We start from the raw sequence: 19,277 nt of genomic DNA on the forward strand, positions 1-19,277 counted from the left end.
AATGTAATTTTCATTGGCTATTTTAAACCTTTTATTATTGCTATTATTGTTTTAGAATTTTGTGAGCTGTGTATTTCAAGTGTTAGACTTATGAAAAGAAAAGCTTTGAGTAATAAATATTGGTAATGCTTATGGTACGCACACAGACCTGCCAACCCAAGAGTGGGGCAATGCGTGAGATTTGGTTTTGGGGCAATTGATGTATCAATGATAGTATATGTAAAATTGTGGAAATTGGGGCAAAAATCTCACGCATTTTCATTTTTTCTTTGGGGTGATTGCGTGAGTCTCACGCCCAAAGCGTGAGAGTTGGCAGGTATGTACGCACATTCAATAGTGCTTGAAACAGTATTAATCAAATTAGTTCACACAACATAAGCAACAGTGCACTCACACTAAACATGGGTAAAATAAAATGACAAAGCAGATTCAGCCCAGATGTATGTGTGGATGCGGAATAATCGTGCATAACACAATTTCTTTCTATTATACGCATAACGCTGCAACAAAGGTTTAAACACTTTGAGGTAAAATGATTAGCGAGTAAAAAATAGTCTAATATCTAAAAATGTAGAATCGTACATCTAATTCAAAACCAATATTTCACTACAACAAGCTGGAAACAAAAGAATTTGATAAGTTTGGGCAAATACAATTTTGTATAAGGTGAGATAGATAACTCAACTTATACATACACATGACTTGCGGGTTTGAAACGAACCACAAAACTATTTTGTAAACATATACTGTAGTTTTTTCTAATTATTTTGTTTAATTTATAATAATTAATTTTTTTTATAAAAAAAATTTTAATTAAAAAAACATTATAAAATTTAAAAATAACTTTTACGTATAAGAATTGTTGGGCGTGTTGCTGATTGTTTACGCCATCTTACAGTTAGCCTAGCTACTGGGCTCGATAGTTTAAATAGTTCAGTCAGTGCGCCAACTGTCAGAAGTTACACGCACTGTTGGCATTTTGTACTATTAATGCTAAGAAGTCAACGTAACACATTGTAGTAGTTTTGTCACTGGAAGGTTATAATTAGAGGTATAGTTTTATTCCGAAATATGTCCTATATATGCATATTCTTACTGCACAAATAAAACATAGCCTACAACGTAACTACATAAAATATTTCTTTAGATTGTCTCTGCTTGTAAATATGAATTGACATTGTAATAGTGGTTATTTTTTTGCAGGTAAAACTATTTTGTTTACTTTTTTAACCAACTCGATATTAAAAAGTGATGACTTGCTACACTCCTGCTCACTATTCTGGAGTGAGCAGAATAGTATTCTCACTATACTTCTATTAATTCTATTCGGCAGCATGCTACAGTAAAACCAATCAAGCGCATGAGTACTGTTTAGTTAAATCGTTATGTGATGATTTTGTATAGCATCCATAAAGATGCATTACATTAAGCTACTTTTTCAAAACAAGTATGAACAATTTGTGAATGCTCGCTAGATTGAGGAAATTATTTTTCCGACTCAAATAGAGCAACATACAAACCGTTGTGTAGGCCTATGCAAATTTTGCTTGAGGTTGTTGGTGATCGTGGTGGTTTTATTTTGAGAATACATTTCGTGATAACTCGTTTTAATGTTGTTAACTACTATCCCTCTCTCATGGTTCCCAAATTTACCTGCAATATCTGCTTTATTATGGTAGCCATGAAAGATTATTGGGGGATTGAAATCAACGATGAAGCAAAAGTGTATCAAATGGGGTGGGGACAACTCTCACCTTTGATGTCTATAAGTTACTTTCTTGATACTGATCCGTTGTACTTTGTTGAAACCAACAAAGTGCGTTTTACCCAACGCTTCCTACAGCGAGCGAAGTGTACAGCGAGCTGAAGTCAACTCGCTTATGACCTGCTGGAATTGAGAGAGTGCGCTGAACTTGATGCTTCCTATTGTACAACCTGTTGAAACCAGCAGGAGGGAACTGAGATCAACTCGCTTGCTCTTTGCTGGGACCAACATAGTGTGATGAAACCCTACACTTGTTGCGATACTACGTGTTGTTACCAACAGCAGAGAACTCATCCTTATGCTTGAACAATAACTTTTTAGCCATCTAATTATCTTCACAACCTTATCCAAACTTGCTGTCAGTTATTTAATAACGATGAGAAAGTAATATTTCTCCAACGATCAGGCGAATTTATTAAAGTAAAATATTCATGTGTCTCTTGGGTGCGAAAGACAAACTGAAGTTGCCTAACAATTGCAGCAGTGTCAACTTCATTTAACAACACTTGTTTTCACCGACTGATCCTGATGCTAACTTTTCAAAGCTTCACTATATTCAACAAAAAAAAACAAAGTTATTGTGTGGCAACTATTTATCATGATGCAACAAATTGAACGCTAGCATAAAAGTCTTTAAAAAATGGCGCATATGCAAGGAAAACCGCCCTTAAGTAACAGGAAAGCATATCATGAGAATGAAAATTATTAAATACAGAATCTCGTCTCGAAGAGGTGTAAACAAAACGGAAAAACATTACTGAAGGGAATAGCAACTAATAACTAATTGACATAATTGCATCCTAAGAATATCATAGATACCTCATAGGGAATTATGAACGCGCACGGTTGGAATAAATTCATTACAAATTGTCATTCGAGTAAATTACTTCAAGTGGCGTTTTCACCTTTTTTTGATCAACTTCTGTCTCAAAAGTCCTTGTATATATACAGTGAAACTCGGATAACTAAAACTTCACGAGACCGAGTGAACGTGTTCGAGTTATCAGAGCACTGCCACAAGTGCATATGTTTTTCAGTAGATACGTGTACATATACAAACTATATATAAATCAAAAGCATAGATTGCTTGTTGCAAGTTAAAGGGCCTCTCATGTAAAGTTTTAAAAATTTTATCAGAAAGTATAGATATTGTTTTATCAATTGAGATTTGTTTGTTGTTTTAGTTGATGTGACTGCCAGGACGTTCTCAGGTTAAATTGGCAAAACTTGGTCGCAGTTAAAACACTCAGAAAAAAGACATTTTTCTCTTGAGCGTTTTAACCAAGATCAATTTTGTCAATTTGACTCATTTTACTAGTTTGTCCGAGGTTACCTCCCTTTTTCATTGCTTTCGGAGGGTCATCGTAAAGTGGATGTTTGGTAAAATTTGATTTTTTGCAAACCTTTAGAAAAGTCATTAACGGAATTATTTTGCCGATGATGGTAATAACGATGCCGGAGAACTACTAAAAGTTGATGTTTATCTATATGGCTTAGAATAAAGTGATATTCTCAAGTAATAATGATCGTTTCGATACCCATTGGGCAGAAAACAGTTCGAGTTAATGATGTTGAGGTCGAGTTATCTAAAGCAGTTCATCATTGCGTGTGAACGGACCAAACAAATCCGTTTGAGTTAGCCATGTGTTCGAGCTATCGAGGGTGACTTATCTGAGTTTAACTGTATATATAGTGGGTCGGTTATACCATCTTTTTATTTGTTCATCACGTTTCCTTGTGTCTAATGTCTCAAGCCCCTTGCCGTGGAAGTTGTCTCGGCGCAAGAAATGCCATGCAGCCCATCTAACTCTGCAGAGTTTTTCTCCCACAGCCCTGTTCAGGGCTATCACTCATTTCATAGAGTTTGTTCTTTGAAATACCTCTTTTGATTTCTTGCTTTACTACACGAACAATCAAACTGAATTTTAACGGCTATCACTCTTAACAGGGCTATCACTCATTTCATATTAAACTGAATTTTAACACTGCCTAGAATCAACATGTAAGTTTCGCATTACCAAGATATTTACTAACTTTGTATTCTTGCATGTATCCTATCTTATATATATTCTTGCGTATATATTGATATTATATTTATATCTTATCTATCTTTAGCTCGTGAGCATGCTTGAGTTTGTCTATTAAACTTTTGCATCAAGGTCAAAATAAATGTTTCTGCCAGCATTCAACACTAGATAACATAATTCTAACTTTTAATGCTTGGAAATGCGTACACAGATAAGATTATTGAGTGATTTCCATACAATGTCAGTTCGTTTGTAGTGAACTGCTTTTAACCTTTGATGTTACACTATTTGAAACATAGTCATCACGAGATGGACATAAGATTTTACAGACTTGACTGATATGTAAATGTTACTTATACAATAATCCCGAACTATTTTCGGTTATTTGAAACGGCCCCGCGGTAAGTGAAAATCCTTGAAATATAAGCTAGAAATCTAATAAAGTAATTTTAATTTTATCATCGATCATTTTCCCATTTTTCATAGACATGGGTTTTGGTTTTGTTTATGAGTCATGTTGAAGGATGTCACAAGCACTTCAAGTCTTTACGCTTTACAACATATAACAACAACAAAAACAGCGAACTGCAGCAACGGCTGTCACAATGATGCTCGCGGAGGGATCTCTCTGTTTTTTGTTGGTAATTTTTTATTGTCGTTTCCATTTTTTTTAAAATTTTCAATGAGTATTTTTACTCTTCAAAATGTTGAAATCGTGAAAGCTAAGCAGGGAAATAGCGAGGGATTCTTGTATTTTGTACCTTAAGAACTGTTCAAAAATGGCTACTGAATAGTATTTGTACAATTCGTTATACTTCAAAGGTTTTATTGAATTGTGCATAATTTGACTAAATTAACTGAAAGCCAGGTGTGTTTCACTCATGTAGGTATGTTCCTTGAAGCAAAGGACATTATGTAGCTAAAAGCATGACATGCTCTAGTTGGTTGTTAACTTTAATAGATATAATAATCCTGTCTAAATTGTTGTTACTAAATGTTCATCACTAGTGACTGGAATCGTTTGAATTTATTGAATATCCGGTCTGAAATATAAAGTTGGTAAGTTTTAGTCTGCAAGTTCAAGATGCCTCGTCATCAGCCCAAGCTGGAAACGGTCTTCTTGCAGCTTATCTTTTGATCGCCATTGCTTTTCAGCCGTTAGTTGAACTATTTTTAGACCATGAGTTGGTCTATTTTTGATATAGTTCAATCAATATTGCTGAGTAGTAGAATAGTTAGTAGTTACTCTTGTTTATGCCCAGCGTTTCTTATAGAGTGACTGGCGAGTGTGGTATGGCGGAAGCCGGCACCACTTCAGGTGCAGACGGTACTCAGCAACCGACCAAAGAAAGGATCGTTCAAAGTTGGTATATTTTTATTATGGAATTTGTTGTTATAAAAGGCTCATTGCATGCTGGCATTAAAAGCATAGTCATAAACTATGCCATATTGCTTGCAATAAATAAGACAAGTTGAATTACTTAAATATCAGTAGTAGATCGGTCCATAGTAAGCTTGTTGCCATTAATCCAGCATGTTATCGTCACTGCCCTGGTTTATGCATAAATTGATCGTGTTTAGTTGAAATTTGCTGTGACCTTTTAGTTTATGAAGAGCATTTCTGCAAAGGATCTTCCGGTAGTAATGTTATTGAAAGACAATTGGAATTCCGATCTCTATTATTGCATTATAGGCTTTATCGATTGACACTGTTAGTAGTCGCTCATTAGTAGTCACTTGCGCTTTATATTATGAACAAGTAGTAGGTCAGGTCATTGACTAGTTTGCATCATTCTGTCTTATAACAAACCTTTAAGATTGCGATCATTACAAACCGATCATTGCTGAGGATTCTGATAGCGGTCATAGATAATTTTCTGTACTAGTAGATACTGATGCAATAGTAACTACCTTAGTTACTTACCATCTCAGGCTTTTAAAAATCTCATTCCAGGCGTTGAACAATATGACATGTCGCTACACTCCTTAGATAGGCTGGTCTGCGAATTCTCTGTAGGAATTTCCCTTGCAATTGTATGATTAAGGCAATAATAATTTAGGATGTGTTGCCATTTTTTATATCACATATCATAGTTCTCTTTTGTTGATAGACCAGTTTGCCCCTCCCTCTTTAAATTCCATTGATCCATAATTATAGTGGTCATTTTATTTCTTGCAGTAATCGTTTTGTAGCAGCATCAATTTGAAAAGGACATAATATTTGGTCCATGCCAATAATCCAACAGAAACCGTCGTATTGATGAGGGAATGATAGAATGATGAGTTACGAGAGAGTAATGCTTTGCTTTTCTATGATGCCTCAGGCTATATTTCTAGCATTAGCTCCAACTAATCAATATATCTGTGAATTGAGTCGGCTACTCCCCAGTGTTTTAGTAATTTTCTCTTGTGTTTGTATTTTCACTCTGTAAAGTGTTTTATTTGTTTATCTGAACTACTACTAAAGCCGTTAGACTGTTAGTTAAAAACTGTGTCAAGGTTGAGGCGGAGTTTATTTGCGTTGGATTGCGCTGATTAGGTCAATTAATAGCCGATGTGCGAAAGAATATAGTTACATTCACGCTTGAGTCTTATATAACATTCTTCTAGTTATTCAAGCGTAACGCTGTGTATGTTTTTGCATGGGCATACTAGGCATCATTTTACTCATTTTAACAGGCATGTGTCTACGACCTGCCATTTCCCACCAATCTCTTCAACGCGTCTGAAGTGAATTTTTTTCTTGCCTATATGATCACTTATACTTCACTTCCTAGGGCATTTTTGGATTCCCAGGCGATGGGGTACACCTGAGTTGTTGGAGTACACGTTAAGCAAGTCTGTTGGAGTTCATTATTAGTGATCGAACACATACGTGTCGGCACATTTTAGACTGAACACTCATCTTATAACAAACTTGTTTAGTATATGCTAAAACCTTTTTGGATTTGCATGCAGGTCATCGTTGATAGACAATTAGCATAGGCAGCCAGATATTGTTGAAAGCAGCAAGTAGAGAATAACTCCTATGTGTATGGTCCACAAAGGCCTCAACAAATGCTTATCCTTTACCCAATTTAACAGTAAATATTTTTGACTGCACCGGGTTCAAGCAAGGAATTCAAACAAAGCGTATTTTTAAAAAGTCACCCACGTCAAATTTCAATAGTGTCCCAGAAAGTATAGATATTTTTCTATCATTTTAGATTTTGTTTGTTTTTAGTGATCTGACTGTCATGATGTTTTAAGATTAAAATCGGTAAAACTTTATCGCGGTTAAATTGCCCAAAAAAAATCTGCTCAGACTTCTCCAGAAATATACGGTCTCCTTGGCATTAGGTACTTCTATGTTTACAAAGCATGTAGAGGAAAAAAGGGGACAATTTCTAACCAACTTATATTCAAATCATTTAAAACATCTATAGAAATATATCCGAAGCTATATTTGAAGTTTTATTACAACAATCATGACAAATACAAAATAAAATAAGTCAATTTAGATGCATAACACTTTGACTTGAACACAATTGGCCGACGTTATAATGAGATGGACAAACAAACAGCGCGACCACTCAAGTCATTTTTAGAGACATGTTTTACTTCTGAGCATTTTAACCGCTATCAATTTTTGCCGATTTTAATCTTGCAACATCTTGGCAGCCCGCTCACTTAAATCAACAAACAAAATCCCAAACGATAGAAAAATATCTAAATTTTTTGATAAAATCTATTAAAATTTGATGTAAGCCTTTGAAACGCAAGCGTGGCGGATACAATCCACTATTATAGGATATAATAGGATTGCTCACTATGCATTGTGATGTCACGCTACCATCGATTGCTTAATATGATAATCAATGGGCACCAGCCTTCAGAAAACCATTACAACGTTATGGTCAGACTTGAATAATATTTTTAATTGGCTCTTGTTTTATATTGTGCAAGTTGTATACGATTGAGATGTCGCGATTCCTCGGATGTATACATAAAATGATTCCTTATTAAAGAGACGATTTTAGGAAATATAACCGTTCTTCCCTTGTTATTTGTTGCAAAGTCAAATGTAAAGGCTGCAAGGAAATGATGATCACAAGAAACCTGGATAAAACTTTTTTATATACTGAAATAATTTTCAACAGCAGATTAACAAACATTAGCTATTTTCTTAGCATTGTGTAGGATCATATTTGAAGACATATTTGCACTAGGCAGATAATCAGCAGGTAATACAGTTTTTAACCAACTAGGACAGATATTAGTTGCGCAAGCAAACATTTGTATCCACGAAAATCTTAGCCAAAGCCTAGTGAAAAGTTGCTCAGATGCATAGATGATACCAATAGATGATACCAATAGATGATACCAATAGATGCATAGATGATACCAATAGATGATACCAATAGATGATACCAATAGATGCATAGATGATACCAATAGATGATACCAATAGATGCATAGATGATACCAATAGATGATACCAATAGATGCATAGATGATACCAATAGATGATACCAATAGATGATGCCAATAGATGATACCAATAAATGATACCAATAGATGATACCAATAGATGCATAGATAATACCAATAGATGATACCAATAGATGATACCAATAGATGATACCAATAGATGATACCAATAGATAATACCAATAGATGATACCAATAGATGATACCAATAGATGATACCAATAGATGATACCAATAGATGATGCCAATAGATGATACCAATAGATGATACCAATAGATGCATAGATGATACCAATAGATGATACCAATAGATGATACCAATAGATGATACCAATAGATAATACCAATAGATGATACCAATAGATGCATAGATGATACCAATAGATGATACCAATAGATCGACTTTCTAACGATGAAGCTGCATCCCTGCTGCTCACTTTTTGCAATAGTTAAAATGTGCTTTTAGGTTCCCTTCTGTAGAGGTTTCGCCATTGAGCGTATGCTAGCTGTTTGGATTCCAATCTCACACGTCTCGCAATTTTAGAATAAATGTGTTAGTTTTTCCTTTTATCCAGGTATCTGTTGAAAGAATGTTTTATTAGATTTATCTACATGTCTTCAATATATGTTAAGTAACGTGTCAGTTACGTATAACTGGAAGTGGCATATAAAAGATAACACTAAATTCGTAGATATATGCAGGACTAAATGAATGCTTATTATGTAGCCCATTCCACAGTAGATATTCTTGTGGTATTTAGGGCACATTTAAAAATTCAAAAGTGTATAACTGCTACTATTTGTCAGTAGTTTACTAATTACGTAGTCTCAATAATGTTGTACGACTCAAACAGAAGTTACGCTGAGAAACGTCATTAAAATAAAAAATGGTCGCCATGGTTACTGCTGCCACTGACAGCAATAATCTCACCCCTATTCACACAGCATGTTTTTATTGGCATTGGAAGTAGCTGTACGTAGCTGTAGTTATTAAGCGTAGCTGTAGTTATTAAGCGACTTGCTTCACACCCAGAATGGCAATTCTTAATTGAATTTCCTGTTCACACTAAACTGCTGTGCTAATCCAGTTAGAGATGTTGGAAAGCTTGCTCCCTAATGAGTTGGCTGTAATATGGACATTTTTGATGGATTTGGTGGTGAGCTCATTGGCATTCAAAAATGACTACCAAAGTCTTAACACTATTTGCTCAATTTATTTTTTGCTGTTAACTTTTAATTAATTATAGCTATTTTGAATTCTTCTGATAAAGCTCTTTTTATTACTTGTTGCCAGCAAACTAAAGCTACTTTTAGATTCGCGTAGGCATGTTTTTCTCATTAAATTTCAAGTAGGCTTGTTATAGCAATCAAACTATATTTGCATTATAATTGTTTGATAAAGGCCATGAAGACAAAAGATCGTAGATCGTTTGTTTTGAGCATGTTAGATATTGTGCTGCAAGCCTAGTGCATCTGTCAATATATCCGTGCTATCAATGACCAGAATTTGGTCAATCTTCGAAAGTTTGACATTGCTACGATGTGAAGTTGCGGCATTTATCAGTTTTTTTAAATTCTTCAACTTGAATCAGATGTTTGTAAATAAATTTTGTAACGTCTTAAGCTTTTTGTTTATGACCATGGAAATAAAAATGTTAGTGAACATGTCTGTATTGCATAATTCAAAAATTATACCTTTTTATTTTACATCTTTCTCATTTTATTGCAACATTGTATTGCAGAAAAAATGTTTTATTCAAATGTACGCAAATGTCTATCATATTTGTCTACTTCTCAACCTCATTGGGCTGATCTCTCAGCGGAGTTTATTTCCATGTGCAATATGTTTTATACACGACTACGCTTTCACGTTGTATTGCAGAAGCTGTATTCATACAATGTTTCCTGGCATATCGGTTTAGGGCTCTCTCTCCCTAACCCAGGGGTAGGGAACCTATGGCTCTTGAGCCATATGTGGCTCTTGAGCCATATGTGGCTCTTTTGATGACTGCATCTGGCTCTTTGATAAATCAGTGGAAAAATAATCCATAAATTGGCTGTTAATTTAATGAACATAATAATACAAATAATGCTGAAATTACAGTAATAATAAACAAAATAAAAAATAATGTCAATGTAATAAAGATATATTTTCATTTGCAGCTTTTTTATGTGGCGCTCGCAGCAGTTTCTAGTGCTTTCTGTACTACGCTCTGCTCAGGCCGCACAGAGATCGAGTTATTGTTAGATCAAAAGGTAAACCCTTCAAACCAAAGTATGGCTAAAAGAAAAGCTTGTTATTTGAACATTGTTGTTCAAAAATTTTTATACTCTAAATTGCTCAAACGTACTAAATTTGTTGGTCTTCCTTTTTCATTTTAGGTTTTCGAGATTTAAAATGTACATATGGCTCTCCTAGACGTAAATTTTGAAACGTGGTTTTTTGGCTCTCTCAGTCATAAAGGTTCCTAACCCCTGCCCTAAACCCTCTAGTGAATTGATCATTTGTCGATTAAGTTTGTGTGCTGGGTCATGGCTCCTCCTCAACCTCCTTGGTGTGCCTACAAGCATAGGTTAATTGATGCGTCTGGTTATTTACAGCTGTGCCTCTTCCTCCGGCCAAGCGTCTGAGTATTGCAGATGTCTATGATGCAAAAGGTAAGCCAAAACCCGATGTATTGAAGCAGCACTTTGTCCTTGAAGGACGACTGAGTGACGAGTGCGCAATGAGAATCATAAGTGAGGGAACATCACTGCTGCGAGCTGAGAAGACCATGATAGACATTGAGGCACCTGTTACAGGTGAGTGTAAGCGGAGCAACTCTTTTGCGACCTACAGGGCTTGTGTCACCATCTCATAATAAATACACAGCGATGCATTGTTTGTGTAGACAATGCGTTGGCGATGTGTTGGAAACGCTGTGCCGATACAATGTTTCGAAACGAACATGTTGGACTACACCGGTAGTGATAAAACTGACGCATTTGTGATTGGCTGAAATAGTCGATTTTAATGATCTTGATTCAATTTTATTCATTTTTAACATGAGCAAGTTGTATTCAGGATTGGTTCTTGTGACGACAACAACTATCACAAATTGGAACTGCTCATAAAACATTTCAGGTAATTGTTTTGCTAATTAAACGCATTAAAATTCTTTTTTCCTAGTTTAATGTATGGGATGGACTTTACAGTGTTTTTCTGCTTGGCTGTCTTCATCTTTAACATGTAGTTTGTATTTTTGAAGAAAGATATAGCAATACAAATAACTGCAAAAATGTTATTGCTATCACAAGTCTCTGGACAAGGCATACAGTGGATCATCGCCGTACGATTTTAATTTGTTTCAATGTTGGCATCGTAAAGCGAAAAAAATAGGTATAAAAATCCATAGTAAATATCTAATACAAACACCCCCTGGTAAAAATAATCAAAATTTTATATACGTACTGTACATATTAAAAGTTAGTAACAAAATAATATGTTAACCTTAGTAACTATAGTTACCTACTGTAACTTTAGAGTGTTAACTGTGTTTATCGGTTATGATATGCAATAAAATGTAACATTACAATGTATGTACATGTGCAGTACATTCCGAAGTGAGTTTTTACCTTCGAGGCAGATGTATAACGTAAACGTTGAATTTAACTTAAAGGTTGGCTTGCAACTAAATTCACATTACAGTTATTTGGTATCAAAAGATTCACCATGTTTTACTCTGCTGTGTTGTGGGTACAAAATATGTGGAAATGCGGTTACAAGCTCTTAAAAGCTCAAAAGCGAACTGTTGATCGCAGCCATCACGAAACCGCCGTTGATAAGAATCAGTTTATTTCTCTGACGTAGCCATTACATTTGGTTATTGTTTTGTCATGTGATGTTCTCATGTAAATTGAAAGGCCAATAAAAAGCTCAATATAAACTTATCGTAGCACTAGTTTATGACAAACACTTCGGGTTTTACCGAAAACCCCGTATCAAATATAGACGCTCGCTACTTTACAGTTTTGTTTCGGCTTGGTCTAATCGTCTAGTCGTAATCTGATGATGTGACCCATACTTCACGAATAATTTTTGCAGCACTTTTCGATTATCACCGGTGACCAACAGACTCGTTGTGTTTATCAGACAATGACATGTACTCCTTCGAGCTAAGGTTAAAAAATTAAACAAATTTTTACGGTAGGTTTTTTGAAATATCACAGTGCTGAAAGTGACAGCATTACAATGACGATAAAATAGACGCATAAGAACAATAGGCATGGTTTTATTAAATGCAAGAAGCATATTTGTAAAAATATTTTGACGAATGAGGTTGCATGAAACTGTAAACAGAAGCCATCTTATACAACTATGTCCCATTTGAACCGTTTTGGAAAGGGTTCTAATCTACGGCGGTTTTGTGATGGCTGTGATTAACTGTTCGTTTTTGAGCTTTTAAGAGCTTGTAATCACATTTCCACATATTTTGCACCTACCACACAGCAGAGTAAGACATGGTGAATCTTTTGATATCAAATAACTGTAATGTGGATTTTGTTGCAAGTCAACCTTTAAATGAGTTTAGTTTACTAAACACACCCTTAGAGTTGAAGTTTTAGTATGTATTTTTAACTAATTTACTGAACTTCAACCTTTTAATCGCTAACATTTTATCACCCAGCAGTTTTTGGTTTCGTTTTCACAATAACTAATAACGGATAACGCCGAACTGAAAGATATCGAGCATTGTATTTCTTTCATGCGTTGTGTGAGGGATTTCGGCGAGTAGCATGTCGGCATATTTGTTGTTTCGAAGTATTCAGAACACTGACTGCCAAATGTGAATTTCAAGCGAAATTTTTGTTGATATTGTATGTCGAAAAATGTTTCGTATGGAGAAGACAAAAAATCATCGTGTTCTACATCGTAAGGTGAAAAAAATTGTATAACAGGGTCATAGTAAACCAGAGGGCACACTGTACTAGATAATAAATACCCTCACGATGCTTAAACAAATGTATTGGACAATCCAGTCAGGACATCATTGGCATCCCATGACTGAGTTCAACTCTCATTGGTCAATAGATTTGTCAACACAATGCTTCGTTTAGTCGGGTCGATGCATCGTTTAGTCGGGTCGATGCATCGTTTAGTCGGGTCGATGCATCGTTTAGTCGGGTCGATGCATCGTTTAGTCGGGTCGGTATGTGTAGTAGCCACAGTATTAATCTACACTATACGTCGGTGATGCATTTCGTCTGTACGTATGTAGCTAGGCCTTTCGTGTACCGGTAGATTCCCTTATACATAAAGTGTTTCATCAATTTGCCTTCTAAAGTGACATGTGTAATGAGTGACAATCATCAGCGATCTGTCTATGCCGAGTTCAGTCAGTTGGGAATTGGTAAAGGCCAATGGTTTGTATTTATTACATTCCGATGTCAGTTTTTGACCACAACCTGTTACAGAAAGCTGTTCAGAAAACAAATCGGTCGAATTCTGAAATGTGTTTTTTGTAACAATTGCTGCAAATCATTTTAATCTTTTCTAAGACTAGGAAATGACTATTTTTAAGCACTTTCACATTATTTTACCCCATTAACTATGTTTTAAAAATCGACTAATATATAAAGTAAAGTGAATTTCCCACAAATAATCTGTTGTTAGAGTAGGATAGATTTAAGAATGTCTGGAATCTGTATCTGCTCGTTACATTTGCTTATATACTAGCTTTCCTATTGATCGATTTTTAAAAGATGGATTTGATAAGTTCGAATTTGTTTGTACTATAGCTGACTTTTCTGGAAAGGATTTCATTGCGCAATACTAAAATTAGACAAGTCATTCATTACAAAGGACTGAGTCAAAAGAAAATCGCATGCCAACTTACATGTACCTACCTAGTACATGTAACTTACCTAGTGATTTTGCTCGGAGTTCTAGTAACAAAAATATTCAAAAAATCATAGTATAACTGCGGCGAGTCAACATTTGTAAAATATTTATCAGATAGACAACTTCATTGGATTGACCAGTTTATCAGATCGACAATATATTTTGACAGTGTTTGACCCAAAATAATTTCTGTATTAATAATTTTCAATCATTTACGGCTTGAGTAATGGCAGTGCTCAGTGATGTAAATTTTATCCAACTGACTATTACAGTTGTTACCTGTAGCGTCCGAGCGCCGAGGTATGGTGTCTGGCTCACTCAATCGTACAGTAATACTTCAACTTACGAGTGCTCCAACGTACGAGAAACTTGAGATATGAGCCAGCTTTTAAGCAAGTTTTAGCACTAACATACGAGCCATGTTTGAGATACGAGCACGTGAGTTAGTTGCCAAGTATGCCGGAGGTGTTTTATGAGAACATCATCACTCTGTATTTTTCAACTGCTCAGGTTATACTTTTGTACCGTGTTTTTGTGCGCGATTTTCAGTGCAGAATTATGTGAATTAAAAGTACTGTGCGTAGACCGAAAGTTTGCCAGTAAAATGAAAGATGAAATGCAAAGAAAAAGCAAATGATAACAATTATCAAACGGACAATTATTGAAAAAAATATGCGAAATGTGTATGCGTGATTGAGCTAGCTCAGCAATATGACAGAAATACATCCACAATTATCAAACAGAAGGATTATATTCAGGGCATTTATTTAGTTCGCAAAAGGACTAACTATAGTTTCTAAATGGCGCAGCGATCTTCACGAACGCTGATGGAGAGACTGCTCAGGCATTGGATAAAAGATCAACAATTGGCCGGTGACAGCGTAACTGAACGAAGCTATGTGAAAAGGCCGGTACTATTTATCAAAACTATAAACATTCGGATAAGTTGGCTAGTGGTCGTACATTAACCGTTTGTGACGACACATGTGTTCGTTCTAATCGCAACATGTTGAATGGGCGACAAAGGCAAACGTCCTTAGATAGGCTTATCGTAAAACGGCCGGCTAGTCGTGAAAGCGAAACACAGGAAAAAGTAGCTAACTAGCGAGAAACTTGAAACTATGAATGCCAAAGAAATTTTAATTACGTTAAGTTAAAAATGAAAGTTTGCTTTTAGGTTTGCTTCTAAGTTTGTCTTTTAAGACTTTGATAAAATCCAAATTTATCAAAGTCAACCTTTGTAATGAAGGATAACTCTCTATAACTCCCTAGGATATCTCCCTCTCTGGCAAATGCTAGCGTAAGCTGCTATTGTATGTATTTAATTTTACATTTTAATTAATCACATTTTCTTGCATCATTTTTATTTGTTGCTTTTTAAAAATTTGTGGTAAGTTAGGACAATAACCAACATGTTCTTTCAGTTACAATATCTTGTTTTGAGTGTTTTATTTGCATGTTTTAGAGTATTAAAACCAATTAATATATATTTAATTGTTCTATATAAAAATAAATTGCACCAACATGCGAGTAAATTGACATACGAGCTCAGTCTCGGAACGCATTAAGCTCGTAAGTTGAAGTATGACTGTATATGCAGTTGTCTATACAATTAGTAATAAAACTATTCACGTTATAAATGCGAATTGATGTTTTACCTCGATTTCATTTCTGTACGGAAATAGATTGTTAGAAATTATTGCTCTTTCCGCTATTTGTGGGTTACTGCGCAGCCACGACCACGCGCAAACTAATTAAATTGCTTGCATTTTATACCGAATATGACAGTGAAATTTGTGTCATAAGTTTTTGTTAAGCATTCAAATTTGAAAATATAGTTTTTTGAGTTATAGAAGCTGGTTTGCGTTGGATTAATTAATCTTTGTCTCACTTTGGGTGCTTTTCTGTGCTACATGCAAGTTAGTATACCCTGATCTCAAGTTGATTAGGGATTTTTCATGTTTTATGCCTAGTTTGGTAGTGAGAATTATGTCAAATGTTTGCAAGGTGTGCTATAGAGGGTATATTAAATTTATTGTTAGGTTTGTGGATTTTTAATGAGTTATTTATGTTTGGTTTTATTTTAATATGCGAATTTCTATGCTGCTTTTCAACTGATTAAAATGTTCACCTTTTGTCAGCGGCTAAGGCAAAATCTTTTCCAAATATTACATATGATTTGGTTTGCACTGAGGTTTATATTACAAAATTATATCAGCAAAGTATTGCAGCCGCAATAGTCGATGATTTTTAACCAAAGTTAGGCATTGCTAACAATTGACATTTGCAAATAAAAAAGGTTGTCCATCACAAAGAGGAGATATTGAACTGAGTACTATTAGCACAAACTGCGTTAGAAGCTAAAGAGTAGTGAGTGCTCCTTTTTTCACATTTTCGTTTATTTTCACTTTTCATGTGTCCATTTGTCATTTTTTCCATTTTTATGTCGGGGTAAACCAATGGGGCGGCTAGCTCATGGAGATCCCCTTTTTTCATGAAGCACCCTAAAGCATTTTACGTACATGAAGCGCTCAAATGTCGTGCCTCCATGTACTCCATGTAACAACAATATATATTGATGTATATGAGTTATCGTATTATAATCAATATTAGCCAAGAAAACAATTTCTACTACTTGTACAGTTGTGGCTAGTTTATTTTCAAGCTAAACAATGATAACGCTAGCAATTTTAACCCGAGCTCTGAAATGCCAAGTTGCGATCAACTTGGCATTCAGCAAGCAAACCTTGTAAGCGAGAGTGGCTATCTTCATTCGTTGGAACTTGAACTACAGTGGTGTGCATAAACTTGGAATCACCAGTTAAATCTTCAAATATGTATGTTTATATGCTGTTGTCTAAAAAATTCTTTGGAGTTAAGTGCCTCAACCCCATCAATATATATATCATTTGAAAGGGAAAATTCTGAAAAACAAGATGATGCCAAATATTCGAAAATATTCTCAGATTTTTATCGCTGGGGGTGGATCTACCGAAAGGCAGACTTATTGCAGGCTATGAATGTTGTTAGTGAAAATTGATAAAATAGGATACAAACAAACTCTTTTGTACAAATTGGTGGCCCTGAAAAGGGCCGTTGGGTTATTGTTGGTCTTCAGAAGGACTGGTAAGGTGTCTTGAGCTGAGCATTAGTATTTTATTGGCCAGCCCTTGTTCTTGGATCACCATCTGACACCGTCGAGGCATGCTGTTTACCAACTTTCTGAGCTCTTTAGGAGCGATGATGTGATGCCAAGCATGAATAATCTTCTCTATGAGCTCCCGTTTTGTCTTTGGTTTATCTTTGCTGACTATCACACCAATACGCTGCCAAAGATTTTCAATGGGATTCAGGTCAGGGCTTTGTGCTGGCCAGTCTATTACCCTCACATTACTTCTGGTCATCCACTCCTTGACTCTCTTGGCACGGTGGCAGGGTGCATTGTCATCCTGGTAGTACCAGGGTTGGTCGTTGCTGGTGAACAGGCTCCGAGCACTTGGAAGCATGACATCTTCCATGGTCTTGATGTATTTGTCTCCATTCATCATGCCTTCACAAATGGAAAGTCTTCCCACACCAAAAGCTGTCATGCAACCCCATACCATGACTCCAGTAGGGTGCTTGATGGTTGGTAGCATACAAGCCGGGCTGTACTTCTCTCCAGGTCGTCTCTTCACATAACAATTTCCAGAGTGGTTTTGGATGGTAAATGTTGACTCATCACTGAACAAGACCCTTTGCCATTGGGCTGTTGTCCAGAATCTTTAGCCCACTCTAGACGACGCTTTCGCTGTTTCTCAGAAACTAAGGGCTTGCGCCTTGCCTTGCAGCCTTTTAAACCATTTGCAAGCAGTCTTCTTCGCACTGTACTGGGGTGAATCTCAATATCTCTGTTGTCCTTGATCTCCTTACAAAGTTGAGTACTGTTCAGATGTCTGTCAGCGAGGGATCTTCGTACCAGGTACCGATCTTCACGGATAGTCGTCTTCTTGGGTCGTCCAGCAGAGTAGGTGGGTTTAAGACTGCCATTGGAGGTCCAAGTCTTGATTGCTGTGTAGACTGCCTTCTGAGAACAACCAACTTCCGCAGCTATCTGTCTATGGGTCTTTTGCTGTTTGTGAAGGTGCAGAATGATGGCTCTTCTCTCTGTAGATAACACTTTAGGCATGGTAAAGTTCAAAGTAAAACTGAGTTCAAAGTTAAACTGAGAATGAATAAGACTTCAAGTGTCCTGCTTTAAATATGCAACAGTCAGCAAATTGCATAACTGAAATGACATCATGATGGGATTTAGGATATTTCACTTTCTTTGAAATTTGACAAGCAGTAAACTTTCTCAGCTGGGAAGGTTTGTGCTAACCTGTTATAACCAGATTACGTACAAGACCAGATAAAATTGCTAATCTGTTTAATAGGATTAATATAAATCACTCAGAACTGATTGTGTTAAATCAATCAATGCATTGTTTGAAAGCACATCTTCTGCTGATCAGATTGATATATAATATCTGGCATGGCATCATAATTGGCGGGGAAAATAGAAAGCAAATGGAAGATCCATTCGATATAGAGTGAACAAAACAATGTGATTCCAAGTTCATGCACACCACTGTATCTATCTCCAATCGGCATGGAGAGTGATCAGTTATTTTCTCTCTTTCTCTCTGTAGCACGCCTTAGTCTTTTGCTCCTTCAGTCTGTCGTGGTTTGTTAATAGCCACGTCTTTATCGTTTATGACTCGGTTGCTGGTAGATTTAAGGTAAATTCGACAACGATTCAAATGACTAAAAACTGAGCTCATGATTTATGTTCTATCGATTTTTTAGACAAACCAATTTAGAAAAAAACTGATTTTTTTTTTTTATTTAAATCAATTTTTTCAATATTTTTTTCGCTCTTTTTTACAAGCGAATTATTTATCTACTTTGCACACCAGAATGCTGGTGAACCCACTTTTTAGTATTAGTGACTTACATGCTTCAATTTGACAAATTCCTATATTTCTTGAATTCAACAGTGATGTAAAATTATAATATATGCAAACTACATGTAAGTTAGTTGAGTACAGCTACTAGCAGTTTCACTCCAAGTACAGATGAGAGCTAAAGATTTATAAAGGCAATATGAAATATT

General features: G+C 35.7%; 1 protein-coding gene across 2 annotated transcripts in view; it reads left to right on the forward strand.

Annotated features, from left to right (window-relative positions):
• Positions 1-908: 908 nt before the first annotated feature.
• LOC137403335 (serine/threonine-protein phosphatase 2B catalytic subunit 3-like) overlaps positions 909-19,277 on the forward strand; it is a 43,940-nt gene continuing 25,571 nt past the window's right edge. For both annotated transcript variants that reach the window (XM_068089426.1, XM_068089427.1), the window contains exons 1-3: positions 909-1,051; positions 5,067-5,155; positions 10,864-11,064. In XM_068089426.1, coding sequence (XP_067945527.1) covers positions 5,086-5,155; positions 10,864-11,064 — 271 coding nt within the window. In that variant the 5' untranslated portion in view covers positions 909-1,051; positions 5,067-5,085. The remainder of the gene's footprint in view (positions 1,052-5,066; positions 5,156-10,863; positions 11,065-19,277) is intronic.

Source organism: Watersipora subatra, chromosome 1 (assembly GCF_963576615.1).
Source record: "Watersipora subatra chromosome 1, tzWatSuba1.1, whole genome shotgun sequence".
Lineage (NCBI taxonomy): Eukaryota > Metazoa > Bryozoa > Gymnolaemata > Cheilostomatida > Watersiporidae > Watersipora > Watersipora subatra.